The sequence below is a fragment of the Rutidosis leptorrhynchoides genome, chromosome 2 (genome assembly GCF_046630445.1).
Source record: "Rutidosis leptorrhynchoides isolate AG116_Rl617_1_P2 chromosome 2, CSIRO_AGI_Rlap_v1, whole genome shotgun sequence".
Lineage (NCBI taxonomy): Eukaryota > Viridiplantae > Streptophyta > Magnoliopsida > Asterales > Asteraceae > Rutidosis > Rutidosis leptorrhynchoides.
The window spans coordinates 472,891,531-472,918,771 of record NC_092334.1 but is presented as its reverse complement, the minus strand read 5'-3'; the positions used below and the strand labels follow the sequence as shown (position 1 = coordinate 472,918,771).

Sequence of the window (27,241 nt, the reverse complement as noted above, 5' to 3'; positions counted from 1 at the left end):
AATGATAATAATAATAAAAATGATACTTTTAGTAATAAAAATGATAATTTTATTAGTAATGATGATACTAATAACTTTAATGATAATACTAACAATATTATTAGTAATAATAATAGTAATAATAATGGTAATGATAATAATAATCATATTAATGATAATGATAATTATAATATTTAGTATTAGCATAATAATAATAATAATAATAATAATAATAATAATAATAATAATAATAATAATAATAATAATAATAATAATAATAATAATAATAATAATAATAATAATAATAATAAATAAAAATGAGAACTACCTTCAAAAAGCCTTCATAAAAAAATATATGCCCAAGACGGGGCTTGAACCAGAGATCTCTCGCTAACCCAACAAACACTCAAACCAATACGCTGCTGCTTACATTTCTGTTTTATAACCGAATTTATATATGTTTAACTTATTTTTTCTGTTTCTTCTTCTTCTTCTTCTATAAAATAACTCAATCAATCAGAGTTCAAACAAAAATCATAACAACAAATTATTTATTTGGTTTTAGGATTTTTAAACGAATCATGATTCATCAGTTGTGGTGCTTTGAATTAATAAATAAAATAAAAAATATATAAAACTGCAGCAGCAGTTAAAAAAAACGCGAAGAACTCAATCGGTGATTTTGATTTTCAAACAGTTTTAGACAAAAATTCCTACATGAAATAGGTTCTAATTCGTACCTAGAAACTTTCTGAATCGTTAATTTAAGTTGAAACATAACAATGAATTCGAATTTCGCAATGATCAATCTGTTTGACTTTTTAAATCAAAACTTTGACTCAAAAATTAAGACTCGTTAGGAAGAATTAGAACCTAGGATTTTGCAGATAGTTTGAGTAAAATAATCCTAATAACACTGCATTATTACATTTTGAAATGGCTTTCGAATTCGAGCTTTGAGAAAATAATTACGCGTACAGAGCACATACATGTGTTCTTCATAATTTTTTTAAATTTAATAATTGTAAAGCTGTTAAAGTTGTTTGTAATTGATAATTGATAGTGTAAAATCGTAATGTATCACTTATCAACTGAATTGGATTCATTTATAGCAATGTGGGTCGATAGAATCCAAATTGAAAACCAGTAGGAAAATAAAAAATAAATCATTAGAATAATAAAAAAAATTATAATGCTGGATCGTGATCCTGGAAAGAATAAAAAAAATAAAAGCAGTTGTTGATTAGTTGCTCGATTGAAGATGGGTGTCGACAAGGATTCAAATAAAAAAAAGTAGATAAAAATATAAAAATATAAAAGCAGATCACTTTATATAAAAAAATGTAAAATTAAAAATAACCTAATTTAGGTATTTATTGTCTTTTTCAAATTATTATTATTAAGTAAATACATTAATAATAATAATAATACAAATAATAATTAATAATAACAATTATATTAATAATAATAATTATAATAATAATAATAATAATAATAATAATAATAATAATAATAATAATAATAATTATAATTATAATAATAATTATAATAATAATGATAATAGATAAAGATAAAAATAATAAATATGATATTTCTAATACTAATAATTCTTAAATAACAATACTAAATATAATGATAATTTATGTTAATGATATTAATAATCATCATAATAAATGATAAATAATAATAATAATAATAATAATAATAATAATAATAATAATAATAATAATAATAATAATAATAATAATAATAATAATGTTTATAATAATAATATTAATAATAATATTTTTAATCATAATGACAATATTGATAATGATTAATGATAATTTTGTTAAATATTATATTAATATAATAAATTATTATTTATAAATAATTGTTTGTGAATCGTCGGAATGAAATCATGTAAAGATTTTGTTTAAAGTTTGTCGGAAATTTCCGGGTTATCACATCAACGATCATTGACGAGGTTTATAAGGGATCCTGTGGGTTCCACTCTAGATTCAGGACAGTCACTGAGAGGATCAAGCGGCTAGGTTATTATTGGCCGAGGATGTACGCTGACATAGCCGAAAGGATAAGGATTTGCCAAGAATGTCAATTGCATGCGCCAGTCAGTAGGTGTGACGACCCGGAAATTTCTGACCAAATTTAAACTTTAATCTTTATATTATTCCGACACGATAAGCAAAGTTTGTTAAGTTAAATCTCAAGAATTTTAAACTGTGTTCATACATTCATTATAACCTCGACCAAATTCCGACGATTCACGAACCGTTATATAAATAGATATGTATATGCATATATATATATATATATATATATATATATATATATATATATATATATATATATATATATATATATATATATATATATATATATATATATATATATATATATATATATATATATATATATTATAACTTGAGAATATTAATAAAGTATTAAACGTATAATACTTTACATGAACGTATTTGTTTCAATATGATTTTCGACGAAATTAAAAAAATATATATTAAATGATTGAATTATCAGAACCATTGAATTATGATTACAAGTCTCTGTTGAGAGGTCCACTATGATTTGAGAAAATCTATTCCTCTTAACGATATTCAGAATAATTTGTAAAGCTATTTATAAATAAAAACAAAAAGTATCATTTACGAAAGTTAGACAAAAGTTAGTGGAGAATTGGTTTCCATAATATTCTATTAATCTATTTTCAAACGTACAAAGACGTTTTCAGTTTAAAAAGAACTTTACTATTAAAACGTATATAACTTTTATAAATATCTAGAATCACTTTTGACAACTCATTACTTAACTAGTATAATAAATATAACGATATTTATATTTTATTTTATTAAATATATATAACGATTTAAATTAATATTATATATATTTATACGCGTATTATACGTATATAGTTTTATACTTTTACTATACTTTAACTTTACTTTTACTTTACTTTAACTTTAATAATTCATACTTTAATAATTCACTTTAATAATTCATACTTTAATAATTCACTTTAATAATTCATACTTTAATAATTCACTTTAATAATTCATACTTTAATAATTCACTTTAATAATTCATACTTTAATAATTCACTTTAATAATTTAAAAATCTATTATAAATAGAATTCAATAGGTTTCATTATTTCATAGAAACTTGAAAATATATTTCTCTAAACTCTCTCAATCGAATTACATATATATATTTTCTTTGTATTATTTCAAGATATTATTAGTATACATAAAATATTACGACGGAGTGCTGTCCGAGTGATTTCAAAATAGTTTTTTTGAATGAGTCGAAGCTAAGGAAATTATGGGTTATAGCTATGGAGGTGATGGGTATGGTTCATGGGTATGCTCGTGAGGTCAATCTAGTGTTTATCATCTCCGTTGCGTCTACGTACTTTCCTGCAATATTGAATCTCAATATTGATACGTGAGCACTCATAACTTTACTTTTATATATCAATAGTGTATCCCTGACTAGTGCTCGAGTATATAGGATTATGCATGCTTGTACATTCGATATTGTCCTTAGATAGGTTTGTTGAATCCTGAATTAGATACATATGCTACTGAGATAGGGTATATGATATATATATCATTGGAAAGCTAGCGAAAAATTAAGAACTTTTCATTTAGATATCGAATGGTTTCGATGAACGGATTAGAAGTTATAGTCAACTGAATTTTAGTATTATTGTTAAAATGATTATTATTACTATCGTCGTTATTATTTTAATAGAAATATCATTGTTATTATAAAATATCATTATTACTATTATATTAGTATTATCATTTTATCATAATACCATTTTTAGTAAATATAAATATTGTTATTTTTTTTATAGAATAATAATAATTATTATTACAAAATAATACAACTTTTACTTATTATTATTATGATCAATATTATTTTATCAAATAAATAGGGGATATAAAGATATTTTTCACCACGCGTAATATAATTACATTAATAATACTTACCACTATAGTTTTACGATATTAAGTGAACTTTATAAATTTTACTACTTAAGATATATAAAAGTATATTCTATCATATATAAACGTTAATATAAATTTTTATTAATAAATGACTTTTATTATTATAAAATCTAATAAATATATTTAAATATATAAAACGACTATAGTTAAGTTATATAATAAACACGTATAAATTTTAGAAGTCATTTTGGGTCAAGTTGACTTTTGTTGACTTTTGCATATTAGTCTCGAGCATTAGGATTGTGGTACACTATGACTTGACCAAAAATTGTTAGACAAATATTGACCAACATATAAATATATATAATTAATATAGGTTCGTGAATCCGAGGCCAACCTTGCACTTATTAAATGACGTTATATGTATTTTTACTACGAAATACAGTATGGTGAGTTTCATGCGCTGTTTTTATAAATGTTTTACGAAATAGGCACAAGTACTAAAACTAATTCCATGTGGGTTTAAACCAGAAATATACCCTTAGCTTGGTAACATTAAACTACTTGTCTATGTACGGTAGGCGCGAATCCTAAAGATAGATCTATTGGGCCTGACAAACCCCATCCTGACTATGGGATGCTTTAGTACTTCGAGGTTATTTTAAACACACCTGATCTGGTGTACTTCAGAGGGTAAAACATGAACGTTAAGGCTTGTTACCGGGTGCCTACAACTTATAGAATACTTTTATACACTTGCGAGTGTACATATATTTATAAACGGAAATCTTGTGGTCTATTAATATATTGAAATGATTGTTATGATAAACCTATGAACTCACCAACCTTTTGGTTGACACTTTAAAGCATGTTTATTCTCAGGTATTAAAGAAATCTTCCGATGTGCATTAGCTCATTTTAAGGATATTACTTGGAGTCATTCATGGCATATTTTGAAAGACGCTGCATTCGAGTCATTGAGTTCATCAAGATTATTATTAAGCCAATTATAGTTGGATGTATTATGAAATGGTGTGCATGCCGTCAACTTTCGTTGTAAAGAAAGTTTGTCTTTTAAAAACGAATGCAATGTTTGTAAAATGTATCATATAGAGGTCAAATACCTCGCGATGTAATCAACTATTGTGAATCGTTTATAATGTATATGAACGGGTCCTTTCAGTTGGTATCAGAGCGGTGGTCTTAGCGAACCAGGTGTTGCATTAGTGTGTCTAACTGATAGTTGTTAAGATGCATTAGTGAGTCTGGACTTCGACCGTGTCTGCATGTCAAAAGTTTTATTTATCATTTTTAGTCGGAAATCATCTACTTACCATCCTTAGGAAATTACTTGCTTATCATTCTTAGTCTAGACACGTCTTGCTGCATTGATTACATGAATAGTGTATAGACAAAATTCATATCTTAGCGTATCTGCTAAATCATATCTTATCGTATCTATTACCGTAAACTTTGTCTGACATATTCCGTAAATTCCTCTGTAATCTATGAAATCTTTTGATCTATATATATAGATATTCTATGTAGTTAGAATACCACCCGATAGCCGGAAAATCATTTCGTATCGAAAAATCCTTTATCAAATCGTACGAAATGGAATTCGTCATCAGTTCAAGTTCCTCGGATTCCGAAATGGAATCCCACTCAAGTTCCGAAAGCAGTGTGACCGGAATGGATCAACCAATTAGTCATCATCTATTCTGGATGAATTGGGGATGGGTTCGTAGCCTCCTTAATCATTGGAGACAAGAAGAAGGTGATCCCTTCCATCCACCACATTGCCCTCTTGGCGAAGAACCTGAAGCACTTACCGGCGAACCTATCCGAAACACCATTTTCTCTCTTATTTCTAGAGTATCTCGTCACGATTACATACTACACCAAATTCTAGATTTTATTTATCCGCTCGTCCGAACCGACAATCACCCCGGTGTAATAGAAGAAGTCAACGAGCTTCACGCTCGGGTAGTGGCTTTGGAGAATATGGTGCAAAGGTTACAAACACCAGCAGCAGCACCAGCAGCATAAACAGTACCACCATCAGCAACACCAACAGTACCATCACCACCACCAACAACAACATCCACGTCCCACACCGCAACATCACAATCTGTATCTCAAACATCAACGTCATACGCCCTGTAAATATCCAGGAATATCAACAACAACAAACGATGAAGTATTAATTCATAAACTTCATTGAAGAGATATCTCTGCGGCAGTTATGTAATCTCCAAAATCTTAGAGATTATTTAATTCTGACGTAAATCGGATGAGTGAACGGAGATGGTAGAGTAGAAACTTTGATCGAAAATGGTGTACGATTTACAAGCTAGAATTGTTTTACCAACAGCATCATCATGACCGTAGCATCATCAACACAGTTAGTGCCGTCAATATCGTCAGAATCAACAGCACCTGTAACATCACAAACTCTGCCAGTTCAAGAATCATTGTGGACATCATTACGAATCAACAACAAATATATTGTATCAACGAGTTATGAAGTATTAACTCATTTCCAATCGGAAGATTTATATGTATATTTTATATGTATAAATTTTTAAACCATAATAAATCTTCCCGTACTAAGCTATTATGTGTGAATCTTAACTACTCAGTTAATTCATATTACAAATATGCAATGATGTACGTCCTTCGTCCGTAACTTAACCATCGTTAATTACAATCTCTGTCTCAATTCAATAAAAATCCAGTTCATAATAAATCAAGTGTATTATTCGAATATATGTTTGATTTTACACTTTCATCATCGATGTACTCGAAACTTTTCAAATAACATCATTCGTACCTTGCGAAGTTCACAAGAATTTCACGAAAACTAACAAATAACAAAGTAATGATTCATAATTTCAATATTATTGAAGAAATACTTTTGCAATTTATAAAGTTTTAAGGATTACTCAATTCTAGTTCCAACCATAAAACAAATGAGTTTAATTTAATATTAACTCATTAAATCTATATTACATCTAAAGAAAATATACACATATATTTTCATAAAGACTGTACTAAACTTCTTTTGTACAAAATATTAATTGTGAAAATTTTTTTAACGGGTAGGTAATACCCGAGAGATATATAAATTCACAATTAATATATTACATTTTTCGAAACTGATTCAGCAATCATCAACTATACTCCCTACTTTCACAATAATATCCATTCTTTCATATAAATCAAAACAATCATACTCATTCAAATTCAATTACATATTCTGATTTTGAAATCGCATAATTCAATTCGAAATATAACCAGTATCATCACTCTTAGATTCCTATATCTTTCAAAGCTATACTTTAACTTCAAAACTGTGTTAGAACATCGTATGTATATTAACGATTATAATCTGTGTTCAAGCCCTTCGAAATACCTGAAGACACTTCAAATAATGAACAATCGAGATGATGATCCAACCACATGTTATCCACAGTTACGTACCTGAAAAACTCTTGAAACCAAAGTCATAATTTAACATGTATCCATGTCAGACCTTTTGACATTTACTAGCTAAAATAACTTTTCAATCCCTTCTAAAAATAGACGGTTTTGTCACAGCTCCAGCAAACTAACTTCAATTGTTCATTCGAATAAGCCTTATTATAATGATTACCCCTTCATCATTATTACCGGGGAACCTTTCATATCTCGCCACATTAGCAGTAAACTTATTAACAACTTCATTGATCTTTGACTTTTCGAAAAATCTTTATATTTATCAAAACCCCATCATTTACTCATCTGCATCTTGTAACGAGAATTGCCATACGAATCATCTGAAATTAGCAATCAGTATTTTGAAATCTCGCAGCATGTCTACACCAACAATTATATGTGTCTATTTTCTGGACTTATATACTTTGAATGTGAAGTTTCTGAAAAACACCCTAAACTGCGAACTAGTTCTCGAAATACTGATGAAGCAGCAAAAACTATAAACGACCTTAACAGTAAAAAGTTTGATGATAAAGAGTAGTGTGTTGGCAAAGCTCAGAAAAAGAGAAGATTTGGTACTGAAAAATACGGATTGAGCAAACCATGAAGAAGGCTGTGGATAAATCACAAGGACGAAATCTACCTTCAAAGAATCCAAATGATTCCGTGTCTGCTGAAGTCATTATCGAATACCTTGCTCCTGACTCTAAACCCTTACGGACAATATTCTTCATCATCCTCTAATATTAGAAACTTTAAGATATCATCGTATCTTTCATTATAAATATCCTCCATATTTCTGAAGATATTTTCATAATTATTCTTATCTGAAATCATTTACCTCATCGTGCTATCTGTATTATATCATAAAAGAAACTATTTTAGTTTCTAAATTCTGAAACATTCGAGTTTAAAATAGGAATATTCTTGAAGAAGTGTTAGGAGCTGAAGCATGAGTTCGTATAATATAATGACACTTGATGAACGTGATTATATTACAGTAATTCATGCTGAGTTTCTAAATGCAACATGATGATTCACAGATCATAACGTCATCATGTGCTATGTTACACGACTCTTGTATTCTCTTTGATCTCTAAATATCAAAAAATATTTCTTGATGATTCGGCCTTTTCCGAGGTATTCTGGTAATTTGACAAGTCAAGATCGTGCCATTACAATTTCCTTCCTAGAACATTAACAATGTTCATTTCGAAATTTATATCTGCGAATTCTGGACCATTACAAGCGGTGCTTAATCGCAAGAAGAAGAAACGAAAGGACAAAGCTCCGAACTAGAAATGGGAGTATAAATCATAGCAAATAGAAGAGAGCATTAACTGTGGATGACAATGATTATAGAAGAAGCAAGGACTTTGAAATATAAGGGAAGATATAAAACCCAACAACCACCCAGAAATCACAAACCGTATATATCAATGCATATAGCAATATAAAGACACGGGAGAACTAAAAACACTATAAAACCAAGAGTATAGTAGAAGTAAATAGATTCTTCCGGAGGCAGATGAAAAAGAAGAGCGACAGATATGAAAGTGAGGAGTATATCAAGAATCAGCACTGGATGAAGCATATTGACAAATACTTTAAAATATGAGTTGAGAAGGTGTGAGTTGTAAGAAAACAAATGAGGTGGATTTATAGTGAAATATCCGACAGAGAAATCAAAATGGATTATCGCATTAATTCGAAGAGGATCATAATTTTCTTAATCGCCGAATAATCAAATCCAATATAGATTACAAAGATTTTCATTTCGGAGATCAATCGTGATGACGTCAAAAGATACGACGAATCACTATTATCTTATTTCATTCATTTATGATAACATCACTCACACGCTTCGACTAATCGAATTATTTTATCCATTCTTCTTGAACATGATAAAACTCTATAATCGTTATAATAACATTCTCATTGTTAGTCATGACGACCTCTATCAAATTTCGGGGACGAAATTTCTTTAACGGGTAGGTACTGTGACGACCCGGAAATTTCCGACCAAATTTAAACTTTAATCTTTATATTATTCCGACACGATAAGCAAAGTTTGTTAAGTTAAATCTCAAGAATTTTAAACTGTGTTCATACATTCATTATAACCTCGACCAAATTCCGACGATTCACGAACTGTTATATAAATAGATATGTATATGTATATATATATATATATATATTATAACTTGAGAATATTAATAAAGTATTAAACGTACAATACTTTACACGAACGTATTTGTTTCAATATGATTTTCGACGAAATTAAAAAAATATATATTAAATGATTGAATTATCAGAAACATTGAATTATGATTACAAGTCTCTGTTGAGAGGTCCACTATGATTTGAGAAAATCTATTCCTCTTAACGATATTCAGAATAATTTGTAAAGCTATTTATAAATAAAAACAAAAAGTATCATTTACGAAAGTTAGACAAAAGTTAGTGGAGAATTGGTTTCCATAATATTCTATTAATCTATTTTCAAACGTACAAAGACGTTTTCAGTTTAAAAAGAACTTTATTATTAAAATGTATATAACTTTTATAAATATCTAGAATCACTTTTGACAACTCATTACTTAACCAGTATAATAAATATAACGATATTTATATTTTATTTTATTAAATATATATAACGATTTAAATTAATATTATATATATTTATACGCGTATTATACGTATATAGTTTTATACTTTTACTATACTTTAACTTTATTTTTACTTTACTTTAACTTTAATAATTCATACTTTAATAATTCACTTTAATAATTCATACTTTAATAATTCACTTTAATAATTCATACTTTAATAATTCACTTTAATAATTCATACTTTAATAATTCACTTTAATAATTCATACTTTAATAATTCACTTTAATAATTTAAAAATCTATTATAAATAGAATTCAATAGGTTTCATTATTTCATAGAAACTTGAAAATATATTTCTCTAAACTCTCTCAATCGAATTACATATATATATTTTCTTTGTATTATTTCAAGATATTATTAGTATACATAAAATATTACGACGGAGTGCTGTCCGAGTGATTTCAAAATAGTTTTTTTGAATGAGTCGAAGCTAAGGAAATTATGGGTTATAGCTATGGAGGTGATGGGTATGGTTCATGGGTATGCTCGTGAGGTCAATCTAGTGTTTATCATCTCCGTTGCGTCTACGTACTTTCCTGCAATATTGAATCTCAATATTGATACGTGAGCACTCATAACTTCACTTTTATATATCAATAGTGTATCCCTGACTAGTGCTCGAGTATATAGGATTATGCATGCTTGTACATTCGATATTGTCCTTAGATAGGTTTGTTGAATCCTGAATTAGATACATATGCTACTGAGATAAGGTATATGATATGCATATCATTGGAAAGCTAGCGAAAAATTAAGAACTTTTCATTTAGATATCGAATGGTTTCGATGAACGGATTAGAAGTTATAGTCAACTGAATTTTAGTATTATTGTTAAAATGATTATTATTACTATCGTCGTTATTATTTTAATAGAAATATCATTGTTATTATAAAATATCATTATTACTATTATATTAGTATTATCATTTTATCATAATACCATTTTTAGTAAATATAAATATTGTTATTTTTTTATAGAATAATAATAATTATTATTACAAAATAATACAACTTTTACTTATTATTATTATGATCAATATTATTTTATCAAATAAATAGGGGATATAAAGATATTTTTCACCACGCGTAATATAATTACATTAATAATACTTACCACTATAGTTTTACGATATTAAGTGAACTTTATAAATTTTACTACTTAAGATATATAAAAGTATATTCTATCATATATAAACGTTAATATAAATTTTTATTAATAAATGACTTTTATTATTATAAAATCTAATAAATATATTTAAATATATAAAACGACTATAGTTAAGTTATATAATAAACACGTATAAATTTTAGAAGTCATTTTGGGTCAAGTTGAACTTTGTTGACTTTTGCATATTAGTCTCGAGCATTAGGATTGTGGTACACTATGACTTGACCAAAAATTGTTAGACAAATATTGACCAACATATAAATATATATAATTAATATAGGTTCGTGAATCCGAGGCCAACCTTGCACTTATTAAATGATGTTATATGTATTTTTACTACGAAATACAGTATGGTGAGTTTCATTTGCTCCCTTTTATATATATATTTTTGGGACTGAGAATACATGCGCTGTTTTTATAAATGTTTTACGAAATAGGCACAAGTACTAAAACTAATTCCATGTGGGTTTAAACCAGAAATATACCCTTAGCTTGGTAACATTAAACTACTTGTCTATGTACGGTAGGCGCGAATCCTAAAGATAGATCTATTGGGCCTGACAAACCCCATCCTGACTATGGGATGCTTTAGTACTTCGAGGTTATTTTAAACACACCTGATCTGGTGTACTTCAGAGGGTAAAACATGAACGTTAAGGCTTGTTACCGAGTGCCTACAACTTATAGAATACTTTTATACACTTACGAGTGTACATATATTTATAAACAGAAATCTTGTGGTCTATTAATATATTGAAATGATTGTTATGGTAAACCTATGAACTCACCAACCTTTTGGTTGACACTTTAAAGCATGTTTATTCTCAGGTATTAAAGAAATCTTCCGCTGTGCATTAGCTCATTTTAACGATATTACTTGGAGTCATTCATGGCATATTTTGAAAGACGTTGCATTCGAGTCATTGAGTTCATCAAGATTATTATTAAGCCAATTATAGTTGGATGTATTATGAAATGGTGTGCATGCCGTCAACTTTCGTTGTAAAGAAAGTTTGTCTTTTAAAAACGAATGCAATGTTTGTAAAATGTATCATATAGAGGTCAAATACCTCGCGATGTAATCAACTATTGTGAATCGTTTATAATGTATATGAACGGGTCCTTTCAGTAGGACGCCTCAACATCCCATGATACCTATCACCTCGGCATGGCCATTTTGTAAATGAGTGATATGCATACCCGATTAGCTCGAGTTGTGCATCACACTTGCACCATGCGTACAAAACCCTAGTGCTAAGGCACGCTTGGCGCAAGTAAACGTGTGCTAGGTATAGCCAAAGCGCGCAATATGGAGCCGACGTATCCTGTACAAACCACGATCCCTGCAACAAAGTGGAAGGTACAGACAGCCAGCATAAAAGTAACAAGTACTTTTCCCTGGTCCCTTCCTCTAAGCACCAAGGCAGTACAGACAAAAAAGTAGTAAAGAACATGTGGCACCAATAAGCAAACAATGCCATGGCTATAAATAAAGGACTAGGATCACAAGGCAATCATCATGATCCATTGGGATTCACACCTATACTATTCTTAGTATTAAGGTATGAACTGACTGCGCTATCTCCAGAGCGCAATTCTACCCGAGCTACCCAAATCACACCACCTCACTAGACTCACTCTTGATCTACAAGTAGCGTCCTATGAACATAAACCCTTTAACCTAGCGCGATTCATCACAAACCAGGTAACCCGTTGATGGTGGGTCTATGTTTAACCACCCCTGCTGAGATCTTCATCTCATAAGGGGTTATTCACGGTACTCCAGACTGAAGAGTTAAACTTAGTTAACCCTTAAATCCCCCCTTATTGATGTTAAGTATGGACCGAACCCGACACATTTATTCTATGCTTGATCAATGATGTTGGAACTGAACCTGTGATTAATGGTACTGAAAGTGCTAGAAGATCCATAAGATCTATTAATCCTCTAAGATATCTTGAGGATTATGTTGTCAACACCAAAGGTTTACCTAAAGGAGCTTCTACTTCACAAACTTCAATGTCTGATGATGCAATTGCCAAATACTACTTGTATACAAACTTTCTGTCACTTATTGAGCCTAAAAAGATTGATCATGCTTTAAAAGATGATGATTGGGTTGAAGCCTTGACAGAAGAGTTAATGGAGTTTAAAAGAAATAAAGTATGGACTTTGGTACCTAAGCCTGCTGAAAAGACTGCTATTGGAACAAAATGGGTGTACAGGAATAAGGTTGATAAAGATGGTATTGTTGTAGGAAATAAAGCTAGGCTTATTTCTCAGGGTTACAGACAAGAAGAAGGGATTGATTATGATGAGAATTTTGCACCTGTAGCAAGAATAGAGGAAATCAGACTTTTCTTATCTTATGCTTCTCACATGGACTTTGAAGTGTCACAGATGGATGTGAAGAGTGCATTTTTGATGGGAAACTTCAAGAGGAGGTGTATGTCAAACAACCTCCAGGTTTTGTAAGTAAGAAATTTCTTGATTATGTTTACAGGCTTGATAAGGCACTGTATGGTTAAAACAAGCACCTAGGGCTTGGTATGAAACTCTGACAGCTTTTCTTCCGTCAAAGAAATTTGTCAGAGGATCTATAGATAAAACCTTATTCAATAAAAAGGATAAGGGTGATGTCTTGCTTGTCCAGATTTATGTGGATGACATCATTTTGGTTCTACTAATCCACATTTGGGTAAATGGTTTTCTGATACGATGTTTAAACAATACAAAATGAGTAGTTTGTGCATTTTGAATCACTTTTTGGGTTTGCAAGTCAAACAAAGTCCTGAGGGAATTTTTATAAACCAAAGCACTTATGTTGCAAACTTAATTAACAAATATGGGTTTAGAAATTGTACCAATTTGAACACTACCATGACTGTGTCTGAAAAATTGAATAAAGATGAGTCTGGAAAATCTGTTTGTCAAAAGACTTATATGGAAATGATTGGTTCATTACTATACCTAACTGCTAGCAGGCCTGGTATAATGTTTGTCACATTCTTATGTGCAAGATATCAGGCAGACCCAAAAGACTCTCATTATAAGGTTGTAAAAAGAATTTTCAGGTACCTAAAGGGTACTCCTAACTTGGGTCTTTGGTATCCCAAAGGCTCTGGTTTTGATCTTATTAGGTACACAGATACTGACTATGCAGGGTGTAAGTTGGATAGGAAAAGTACTTCAGGTGGTTGTCAACTATTGGGTGGAAAGTTGGTTAGTTGGTCAAGTAAAAAGCAAAATTCTATTGCTACTTCAACTGTTGAAGCTGAGTTTGTTGCTGCTGGTGGGTGTTTTGCTCAATTGTTATGGATGCCACATCAATTGGCAGATTATGATGTGATTCTAACAAAGACTGCTATCATGTGTGATAATGAAAGTGCAATTGCCATTACTGAGAATCCCGTGTTTCATTCAAGAACTAAACACATTTAGATTAGACATAACTTCATCAGGGATTGTGTTGAAAAGGGTAAAGTTGTGCCAAAGTTTGTAGGAACAAATGATCACTTGGCTGATATCTTTACAAAATCCTTAAGTGAAGAGAGGCACTTCTATATTCTTGAAAGGTTGGGTACGTTGAATCCTTCTCAAGAGATGTTATCTGGAGAGTCTGAAAAATGAGAATTGTTTTTTGGGTCTGGATGACGTCATCTAGATTCTATTTTTATAGACTCAGTTGTAAAAATTTTTATTTTGATTTCCTGAAAACCCATAAAGATTTTGTGTGAATTTGAACGTTTTTCTGTTTTAATAATGATTAGGATTTGTATATTATGTTACAATAACTAGTTTTAGTTAATTTCAAACGATAATTATTTTGGGGGGCAAACGGTAACTTTGAGGTCAAATCAATTAATTAGTTAATTTAGGGTTTTTGTGAAAGGTATAAATAGATCACCTCAACCATTGGGAGATACTTTCGCAATCACAAATCTATAGACGCTCTCAAAATCTTTTTCAATTGTACACTCTTCATTATCTGGTATTCGATTATTGTTCATCTACTCTTTTAATCTTTAATTTTTAAATCTTTTTAAAATAAAATGGTGAAATACATCCCCTATGTTCTTATCCCTACCACTAATATGAATAGGGCTTGCCCTATTTAACGTGATAAGGATATACAAGTGCCTGTAAACAATCGGGTGGCTTGTATTGACATACCTGATGATTTTCAAAACCAGGGATATGAACAACTTGTTTTGTTTTTACAAAATCATCCTCTCAGAGAAGAATTTTTTAGAACCCTTGATTACATTTATCCATCTATGCTTGCAAAAATATGGTATACATGTACTGGTAACTCTGAAGCAAGACCCATCACAGACACATATGGTGATGGTGCAAACACTTTAACTATTTCTGAAGAATCTTTAAGATATGTTTTGAATCTACCTGCTAGACACAATTTTGTTGCTCTTGCCTCTAAATCAGAGGCAAAGTAAAGTTTTCCAATGGTGGGTCAACCAATGACCACTGGCACCATAAAAAATGAATATGTTTTCTTCAAGATGGAGTTTTATAATTACAAATATTTTAAGAAGTTTGAGTTATAAAAGTGGCAGTTTAAGTGAGATGAATGAGATGAAAATTCAAATATTTAATTCTTTTATGATAGGGAGAGATATAGATTTTGCACATCTATTTTTCAATGAACTTTTGATGCTAGTTAACAGGAGCACTAGGGATCACAATGTCCGATTCATTAGATTCATGAGTCTAACGTTTGAGGATGCCCTAACTCCACCTTTGTATGCAGGGTTACATCGTGAAATTGACTTTATAGCAGTCCCAGAGTGCAACAGTAAAATGTTTCACTCACCCATTAACCCTCTTGAGGTTGCATTAACACCAGCTAAACACCAGCTATGCTGGTGTGGGTTGAAGTTAATGATCAATCAGCTGAAAATGCTATGTCATCTTCCTCAGAGGATTGGCAACCTGAATCTGGGGAGGATGAAAGTTCAGACTATGTTTCTTCAGACACTAAGTTGTACACAGACTCTGGATCATCTCCCAGTCCTAGTCAAGGGGCTCATTCATATGTGCCAGAGGTTGAGCAATCAGATAATGGTGCAGATTTGACATCACCCTCCATTGTAGGTGATCAAGGTGTTCAATCAGGTGGGTTGGGCAATGCAATCAAAGTCTGATCCATCTTCTACAACACCTTCAGGTATGTTTACTAATTTGTAGACTGAAGATATGAGTGAGGTAAAACCACCAAACTCTAATCCATCTTCACCCACTGCTACAGAAGAACTAAATTTATCACCAAACAACCTTATGGCTTCACCAAGTCATACATAGCACACCACCATACTTGATCTCTAGTGCTCATCTCTTCTAGGGAATGATGATGTTATTGATCAGAACCAGCCTTCACCTGTTATAGTAGTTAACTTAGATTACCACATTACTGACCCTGATGAAACCCCCTCAGATGGTCAAACTGAAGAAGTCCAAATCATGAACTCGAAAAACCAATCCACAGCTCCACCAAATTCACCTCAACCCACTCTGCCTTAGATGTAAATCTAACTCATACATCTCCCACTGATAACTCCTTACACATGCTTGCACGAGCTGCCAATACTGATCTCAGGTCGCAAGGTGAGGTACAGGCTCCAAAACCTTATGTGTCTCATGATCTCAGTCCTTCTCAACAGGAGGAAGGTGAGGGCACACCAACCATACAACCACCCACTACTGGTATTCCACCCCAACCTGAGGCACAAGTAAACTTGGTTGGTGTTTTTAATGCTTTGACTAAGTTAACTTAACAGTTTGATGACAAGCTGACAAGTGAGCAAGATGGGTTTAATAACTTGAACAATAACTTAGCAACCAAAAATGAGCTGGAGGAGGTTGGTTGGGAACTTGATAGGTGTGGTGATGCAGGTACAAAAAGATCAGGAAACAACTTCATGTTCTAATACTGTTACATTGCAGACTATAAACAGAAAGTTAGATTCTATGTAGGTGGCTATGAAAGAGGTTGATAGCATTCGTACTGAGGTTGCTGGTCTATCTACAGAGCTTGGAACTATCAAAGATTTCCAAGAAAGGATCTATGATCACATTACTCACATAGATCCTCCACCTTTTTCTGATGATGAGATTGATGATGTCAAAAAGGGGGAGATGAAAAAGAGAAAACAGGAATTTGATGCATTCATTGCAAAGCATCCAGGTAAAAGAGTTAAGTTTGTGAATGATGGTGCAGGTGAATGGATTCCATGGATAGTAGGTGTTGGAGGATTCTCAAAGGTTAAGAGGGAGTCAAAGGCGGAGGGGGAGTCAAAGGTCAAGGGGGAGTCAAATGTTGAAGGTGAAGGTGAATCAAAGGTTGAGGGGGAGAAGAAATCTGAGCAACAGCAACAACTGATAACTCCTAAATTATACATAATTTTGATAACATTTTACGGAGTTATCTTAGTATTTTTAAAGTCATTTTAATACTAAAATACACTAAAATGGGTAAAATGGGAAAAAAAGATATTTCTAATGATTTTATTGAAGTTATGTATCAAACAGGATCAAAAACAAGTGAAAACTGCAGAAAATTAGATGAAGCCGCCGGCCTGGCACACTGAAGCCGCCGTGTGACAATCGCTCCAAATCCATATGGACGAACACGTCATTCATCGATTTCATTGCGAGGTATTTGACCTCTATATGATACATTTTGTAAATATTGCATTCTTTTGAAAAGGTACACCATAAATGAATATTTAAATCAAAGGTTTTAGACATCTGATGATTTCTACATATAGACAATCACCGTAATATAATAGTTTACAATAGTACTTCCGTTGACAATGCAGTCAAAATAAGATACATGGTGATGATTTGGTGAATGCAACGTTTCCTTGAAAAATATGCCATGTAAGACTCCATGCACATAGCTTGTCTAACATATAAGCAAACAACGGAAGACTTCTAGGGAACCTGAGAATAAACATGCTTTCAAGTGTCAACACAAAGGTTGGTGAGTTCATAGTTTTAATGTTTTGCATAATCTGTACATAAAGGTGGATCACAATATTTCAGTTGTTTCATCCAGAAACGTTTATCAAAATATTCTACGAAATTGAGCACCCTGGTAACTAAACTTAACGTATATATAATTTATACCCTTTGTATAATCATCTTAATAATACATGCAAACCAACGTGTACGCTTCTCAAATAGCATACGTCCGTTAAAAGGCTAGTGCTCTAGCTCGGACGGGGATATCAAGCCCTATGGATCCATATACTACTACTCGCGCCCACCAGTTCTTATAATCGGCAGTTACTAGTTACCAAAGCTAAGGGATTTTCGATTCAAACTCAGTGTAGAATTAAGTATGTACTTGTATCCATTGCATTTAAAATAAAGTGCATGTATTCTCAGCCCAAAAATATATATTGCAAAAGCATTTAAAAAGGGAGCAAATGAAACTCACCTTAGCAGCACATAAAGTTGTTCACCGAAATATGATCGAAACTTGGAATACCAAATAACCGTAGATCTCAACCTAGAGAACATATGTTGGTCAATAATTGTCTATCAAGCTAGGTCAGGTCATAGTGTATCATAATCCTAATGCTCGAGATCGACATACAAAAGTTATCCAAAGTCGTTTTAAAAAGTCAATTTTGACAATAGTTCAATAAAACGAGACGTACCTTATATAAGAATTCATTTACTCGGTTGGTAATATTCAAAAATCCAATTTATCAATCTTACAAACAAGTTGTTTAAATATTAATTGCAGATTCAAAAGCAATTCAAATTAACGTCAATCATAATTCAGCTGACCATATCTTTTGATTCGTTCATCGAAATTACGCGATTTCTAAATGAAAAGTTATTGATTTTTCACCATCTTTCCAAAAACATGTATATCATATACCTTTTACCAGTAATATATGTATTAAATTCGTGATTTATCATAAACTGTTTAACGATGAAATTTAGCATACAAGCATGCATAAACATATATACTCGAGCACTAGACATGGATACACTATTAATATATAAAAGATAATATATGAATTCTCACGTATCAATATTGTGATTCAATATTGCAGGAAACTACGTAGACGCAACAGAGATGATAAACACTAGGTTTGACTTGCGAACAATACCCATGAACATTACCCATAACCTCCATAGCTATAACCCATATTTTCCTTAGCTCTATCGCGCTTGAAAACCCATTTTTGAAAGTGACACGCTCATGACTTTGTCGTAGTATTTTATGTATAATACTACTAATAAAAATAATAAGATTAATAATTAATAATAATAATAATATTAATCTTAATAATTATAATAATAATAATAATAATAATAATTATAATAATAATAATGTAGGTATTTCGTATGCCCGAGAGACATATTAAATTAATGTGGCTAATGTGTTATGATCCAAGTCGGGTCATACCCAATAACAAGCTTACCGACACTTTATATGTATTTAATCTTAACGATTGGGTCGTTAAATAAATACGCGACACTTGGATTTTAGAAAATCGGTTTTCTAAAATAATATCACTTGAGATAAATTATTTGGATAATTTATATATAATTGTTTATAAGTTTTAAATGATTATATTGTGTTATATTTTATAAAAAGTTTATAAAATGTGAAAGTAACATAACAAATACATGTTTTATATATATAACATATTTATATATATGTAAATACATTGTTATAAAATAAGAGGGAGTGCAGATTTTGGGACTCCAAGACTCCCATGCTTGCCTCATTTTGTTACTTTTAAGACTTCACAAGTCCTAATGTGCATGTGCAACTCAAGGACCAAGGTTAAACAAGTCTCTCAAGTGCAACTAGATATTTGAAGTGAGAAAAAAACTGCATAGCACCCATTCTGGATAGGCTGCTGGCCGTGACCCCTTTTGCACTCAAAGGGTGTTCTAATTTTTCTTTTAAAGCTCAAATCTAGTGTCAAATAAAATCCTAACTAAAGGCTAGGGTGTTGGTGTATAGTTTGGGGTATTTCTCCTTGAGGTTTCATCACTTTGGAGCTTGCTTTCATCATCATATTCCAAGCTTGCTGCTGTCCAAATTTAGCACAATATCCACCATTGAAGAGGTATAAACTCTCTTCATTTCTTGTTAATTAGTAAGGATCATTTCACAACTTGATCCAAGATGGGATTTAGCTTTATTTGGTTTAATGATAACAAGTTAAATTGGTAATTTCGCGCTTCCGTTTTATAATGATTCTTAATGGTTTTAAGAGTTTCAAACTTGTTAAATCCCAACATTGGTATCTAGAGCCGAAGTTGTTGAAATATGCTTCGAATTATTGTTTTAAATCCACTATATTTGCAATCTATAAACATGCATGAATGTTGAATGCAAAAATAAATGGGTTTGGGTGGGTGTATTCATAGTGCCGAATGGTATAGACCCAAAAGTGGGTTTTGGGTTGCTTCCATTTGGTCATATTTGGTTGCATGTTGATGTTCACAATCTATGCCTTGACCTTGTGTTTGGTTGAATGTTTGAATGAATTGTATGATTCATATGGCTTGTAATATTATTCATTCATATGGCATCTAATATTTATTTTGGCTATGTAATTTGTTTTACATTTGGTATGTAAAATAGAATAGGTTGTATTTTCATTTTCTAGATAAAAATGTATTAGGATACATATTTTCTAAAAATGAAGATACAAGATGATGAAGACTTGAAGAACACAAGGAGCATATAGATGCAAGGTTAAGTGGGAGATTTGAAATCTCCTACTTTGTATTATTACCCCTTACCCGGTGACATTTGTTTTCGGCTAAACAAATGTCCACCAAAATGGCTAGATTATGAACAAACTTGTTTTGCATGTGTGGTTGTTTGTATGTTTATTGTGTTTGTATGTTTGGTTGATACAATTAATTACAAGATAACAACAAGCATAACGACAATTTAATTGGTTAAATTAGACATATTAATGACATGCAAAATGACAATTTAATTGGTTAAATTAAAAGCAACTAAAGACCTTAATAAATGGTTATTAAGAACAAGAAAAGGATCACATATATATATAATGGTTTATATCAAGTAATTGGCAAATTACAAGACATGAAAATGGTTTTTCATAAGTACCACACACTAAATGCATGTTGGTGTATGGCATAAAAGTTTTCTCAAACTAGAATAAACGAAAACTTAAAATCCCTTTAACACATTAGGTTAGCAAGTTTAAACGCCATCCTATTGTATGACACTTAGACGTACTAAGGAACTTATAATGGGATAAAGGTTACCTAACCGTTATGAGCAAACTAATATGATTAAGGTAAATTTCGCACACTTGTGGGATAAAGGTCACCTAACCACTTGTATGTTAAGTTTACATGTCAAAACAAGTATGACGACTTGATTTGGAAATCATGAACTTAGGGTCACCGAAGCATGATGAACAAATAGGCGTTGATGGGATAATATGTCATGCAAAAGGATTGCATGATCCCATAACTTAGAAGTTTCAAAAGGATTGCAATTGTCATATAATGACTACCTAGCTAAATCAAATGACGGGATAAAGGTCACCTAACCGAAATTTGGTTTACCGTTGGATTCTAAAATTTAATATATATCAATTGGATTTAAAGGGTATTGATTGTTAAATTTAAAATCGATACTTAAATGAACTTTGTTAAATTTTGTAGATGGCCGCCAATAACAACAACATGCAAAACGCACCTATTAACTTAAACAACCTATCGTTAAGGTCTCTCCTCGAGAAAGAAAAACTCAACCATACGAACTTTATGGATTGGTTCCGCAATCTTAGGATTGTCCTCAAACTTGAGGATAAGGCGTATGTGTTGGAAGACCCCATTCCCGATCAACCCGATGAGGATGATACGGAAGGCATGGCTTATTGGGATAAGTATTGCGCCGATTCGGTGCAAGTCGCTTGCCTAATGCTTGGGACTATGATACCCGAACTCCAAAAGGATTTCGAGCATCATACTGCATACGACATGATCACGCAATTGAAGGAGATGTTCCTTCAACAAGCACGTGTCGAGCGCTTCGAGACCGTTCGAGCGCTTCATGCATGTCGTATGGATGACTCCCAATCCGTTTCATCTTATGTCCTCAAGATGAAAAGCCTCATTGATCGCGCAAACCGTCTTAATCTCAACATATCTAATGAGCTAGCCACGGATCTTATCCTAAACTCCTTGTCAAAGAGGTTTGACCAATTTGTAATTAATTACAATATGAATGGGATGGATAAGACCATTGGCAAACTTCATGGCATGCTTAGGACGGCGGAAACTAGCATGGGTAAGAGGGCTTCACCCGTGCTATTGATCAATGATGGTGGGTCCAAAGGTAACAACACCTCTAAGCCAAAGGTGGCTAAGAGGAAAGGACCCGCCCATCAAGGCAAGGGAAAGGGGAGGATGGTTACTCCAACCAAAAACAAGAACAAGAAGCAAAAGGTTGCCGGACAAGCAAACCCCAAGGAAGACCCGTGCTTCAGTTGCGGTGAAATGGGTCACTGGAAACGCAACTGCCCGCTCTACCTTAAGGAGTTGAAGGAAAAGAGGGATGCGGGCCAAGCCTCAGGTAATATATATATGGTATATATAGAGCTTAGTATTACTTCTTCTAATACATGGGTATTAGACACTGGATGTGGAACTCACATTTGCAATTCTTTGCAGGGGTTCAAAAGAAGTAGCAAGCAAACGGGAACATCAAGTCTCTTTATAGGTAATGGAGCCAAAGTGCAAGTGAAGGCTCAAGGAGACTTTGTATTAAAGCTCCCAAGTGGTTTGGAACTTATTTTGAACAATGTTTTGTATGCACCGGATTTATGTCGAAACATTATTTCAGTTTCCCGTTTAAAACAATGTGGTTTTTATCTTAATTTTGTTAATGATGATATCCATGTTTATTTAGATAATGTATTCTATTTTAAGGCTTCGCCTTCAAATGGAATTTATGAATTGGTTCATGATGACACATCATCTAGTAGCTCAATATACCACACTAGCACCAAGAAACTCAAAAGGGATTTGAGTGATTCCTACTTATGGCATTGTCGCCTTGGTCACATAAACAAGAATTGAATGCATACACTCCAAAAGAATGGCCTTTTGAAATCAAACGAACTAGACTCGTTTGATGTATGTGAATCTTGTTTACAAGGCAAAATGACTAAAGCACCTTTCAAAGGGAGCTACGAAAGGGCTAAGGACTTATTGGGATTAATACATTCGGATGTATGTGGACCCTTTAAACCCATAACTAGGAATGGTGAAAGATACTTCGTTACTTTCATTGATGACTTCAGTCATTTCGGATATGTCTACTTGTTAAGACATAAGGACGAAACTTTTGAAGCATTCAAAGAGTATCAAAACGAAGTACAAAATCAACTCAATAAGACAATCAAGGTACTTCGTACCAATAGAGGAGGTGAATACCTAAGCGATGCCTTCCAAGATCATCTTAGAAGTTGTGGGATTATCTCGCAACTTACTCCACCAGGGACACCACAGCTTAATGGTGTGTCCGAAAGGAGGAACCGAACCCTAATGGATATGGTTCGATCTATGATGGCTAGAAGCTCGTTACCTCTATCATTTTGGGGTTATTGTCTATGCTCCGCGGCTCGTATTTTAAATATGGCCCCAACCAAGAAAGTGGAACGAACACCTCATGAGATGTGGTTTGGAAAACCTCCATCTCTATCATACTTAAAGGTATGGGGATGTGAAGCTTACCCTAAGCGTTACGTCCCCAATAAGTTGAATGCTCAATCCACGAAGTGTATCTTCATAGGATATCCCAAGGATGATATGGGATACTATTTCTATGATCCATTCGAGCAAAATGTATTTGTTGCTCGGAAGGCTGAATTCCTTGAAACTAAGTTCCTAATGGAAGGTAATAGTGAAAGGAAGATAGATCTTGAGGAGGTTCAAGATCAAGTAGATGATACACAATTGGTTAACACTAGCACTCAACATGAAAATGTTAAGAATAATCAAATGGATGATCAAAATATACAAGACGTTCGCAGATCTGGTAGGATTAGTAATCCACCTGAGAGATATGGGTTTCTCATGGATGGTTGCTATGTGGTTGATTTGGATGAACCAACAAACTACCAAGATGCTTTATCAAGGATTGATAAAGATAAATGGCAGGATGCCATGAACGCTGAGATGCAATCCATGTATGACAACCAAGTTTAGGAACTTGTTACATAACCGACTGGCTCAAGGCTAGTTGATTGTAAATGGCTTTTCAAAATGAAAACCGACATACATGGAAACTTGGATACATATAAAGCTAGACTTGTAGCAAAAGGTTTCACTCAAACTCAAGGGGTTGACTATGATGAAACTTTTTCGCCTGTGGCAATGCTAAAGTCTATTAGAATATTACTTGCCATTGCTGCTCATTATGATTATGAAATATGGCAAATGGATGTCAAGACTGCTTTCCTAAATGGATATCTTGTGGAAGATGTCGATATGGTTCAGCCTGAAGGTTTTGTTGATCCGAAATATCCTAAAAAGGTATGCAAGTTAAAGAAGTCAATCTACGGATTGAAACAAGCATCTAGAATGTGGAATCATCGTTTTAATGAGGAAGCCGAGAAATTTGGCTTCATTAAAAATGGTGATGAAGCTTGTGTATATAAGAAAGCTAGCGGGAGCACTATCATGTTCCTTGTACTATATGTGGATGATATATTGTTATTTGGAAATGATATTCCGGTAATGCAAAGAGTTAAAATTTGGCTAAGTAAATGCTTCTCCATTAAGGATCTTGGAGAAGCACAATACGTTTTGGGGATTGGGATCTACAGGAATAGACCCAAGAAACTGATAGGTTTGAATCAAAGTACATACATTGAAAAGATCTTGAAAAGGTTCAAGATGGAGAACTCTAAGAAAGGTTTGGGGCCTATTCAAAAGGGAACACTTCTCAGTTCATCTCAGTGCCCCACCACGAAAGATGAACAGGAGAGAATGAAGAAAGTCCCATATGCGTCTGCCATTGGGTTAATCATGTATGTAATGATATGCACTAGACCGGATGTGTCATGCGCTCTTAGCTTGACAAGTAGATACCAGAATAACCCAGGAAACAGTCATTGGATTGCTATTAAAAGTATATTGAAATACCTTAGGAGGACTAAGGATATGTTTCTAATATATGGGTCTGGTGAGAAGGAACTCGCTGTAAAAGGTTACGTGGATGCGAGTTTCTAAACTGATCGAGATGATTCTCGATCACAATCCGGGTATGTCTTCACGTTAAATGGAGGTGCGGTCTCTTGGAAGAGTTCAAAACAGGATGTTGTTGCTTTATCCACTACAGATTCGGAGTACATCGCCGCATCATTGGCAGCTCAGGAAGCTGCATGGATGAAGAAATTCATCGACGACTTAGGAGTAGTCCCTTCTATTCAGGACCCTCTTGAAATCTTTTGTGACAACGAGGGTGCGATTGCTCAAATCAAAGAACCTCGTGCTCACCAAAAGACCCGTCACATTGAGCGGAGATTCAACTACATAAGAGATGAAGTTGAAAAGGGAAAGATATGTATTCACAAAGTTCACACAGATCTTAATATAGCGGATCCTCTCACGAAGCTCTTACATGGAGCAAAACATAATGGACATGTTTGTGCATTAGGGCTTCGATATTCTAGTGATTGGTCATGATCTGTTTTAAGTATTGTAACGGAACGAAATTATTCAAACTCATTAATATATTTATGGTATTAATTTATTTTGAGTCATGTTCTTATTTTGCATATTTTATCCATGAATAAGTAATTATTCTAAATTCCGTAGTCGATCACATTCGTGGGAACAAGTGTAAGGTTTAGACTATTATGAACTTGGATTGGTATACATTCACGGACTGAATGTGGGGCAAGGTTGCTACCAAGGTTCATGGATATTTGTGGGATGCAAATATTGGAAGACCCGCCTTTAAGATTTACTAAATGGAGCCTTTGTGGTTGATCACATGTAATCTTGAGTAAAGGCGAATATCATTGTATCCTCTGACCTGAGATACATATTGGGTTCAGATATTTACCAAGTATTGTGCCTTGATTCTTTCCTTCGCTATTCTGAAATATGGTAGTTCATAAGGAAGAGCTCAGGTATAATGCAAGGTACATATTTAGGACGTATGTAGTCAAGATGGAATTTGTCCCTCTTATTCGTTGAGAGTCGGATATCTAAGGCCTGATAAAGTTAAATCTAGAAGAGAGTGATCACTCTGTGTCTCTTGGATTTAACATGACATCTAGGATGAAAGTAAATAATGAAAGATTCACCTATTCATGTTCGAGATGGGAACTCGAAAGGGATGATGTTGTTGAAAGGCACAAAGTCATAACATGTTGGGGGTGATGGACGGTCGTTAGGTGGTATCCATCACTTGCATTAATTTCTTATGTTTCTCGTGCAAGTGGGAGATTGAAGGTATTTCGTATGGCCGTAGAGACATATTAAATTAATGTGGCTAATGTGTTATGATCTAAGTCGGGTCATACCCAATAACAAGCTTACCGACACTTTATATGTATTTAATCTTAACGATTGGGTCGTTAAATAAATACGCGACACTTGGATTTTAGAAAATCGGTTTTCTAAAATAATATCACTTGAGATAAATTATTTGGATAATTTATATATAATTGTTTATAAGTTTTAAATGATTATATTGTGTTATATTTTATAAAAAGTTTATAAAATGTGAAAGTAACATAACAAATACATGTTATATATATATATATATATATATATATATATATATATATATATATATATATATATATATATATATATATATATATATATATATATATATAACATATTTATATATATGTAAATACATTGTTATAAAATAAGAGGGAGTGCAGATTTTGGGACTCCAAGACTCCCATGCTTGC

General features: G+C 32.5%; 1 protein-coding gene across 1 annotated transcript; it reads left to right on the top strand.

The window, feature by feature from the left end:
* Nucleotides 1-14,144: 14,144 nt before the first annotated feature.
* On the top strand, nucleotides 14,145-14,894 carry LOC139889393 (secreted RxLR effector protein 161-like). Its single transcript, XM_071872349.1, has 2 exons — nucleotides 14,145-14,675; nucleotides 14,742-14,894. The coding sequence occupies exons 1-2, from the start codon at nucleotides 14,145-14,147 to the stop codon at nucleotides 14,892-14,894; spliced, it is 684 nt and encodes a 227-aa protein (XP_071728450.1).
* The last annotated feature ends 12,347 nt before the right edge of the window (nucleotides 14,895-27,241 follow it).

Bases quoted from the DNA above. Each gene is read 5' to 3' on its own strand.
- LOC139889393 (XM_071872349.1), top strand. From the start codon at position 14,145: ATGACTGTGTCTGAAAAATTGAATAAAGATGAGTCTGGAAAATCTGTT. The intron at 14,676-14,741 runs GTGTTTCATTCA...TGTGTTGAAAAG, and splicing joins TTGCCATTACTGAGAATCCC to GGTAAAGTTGTGCCAAAGTT.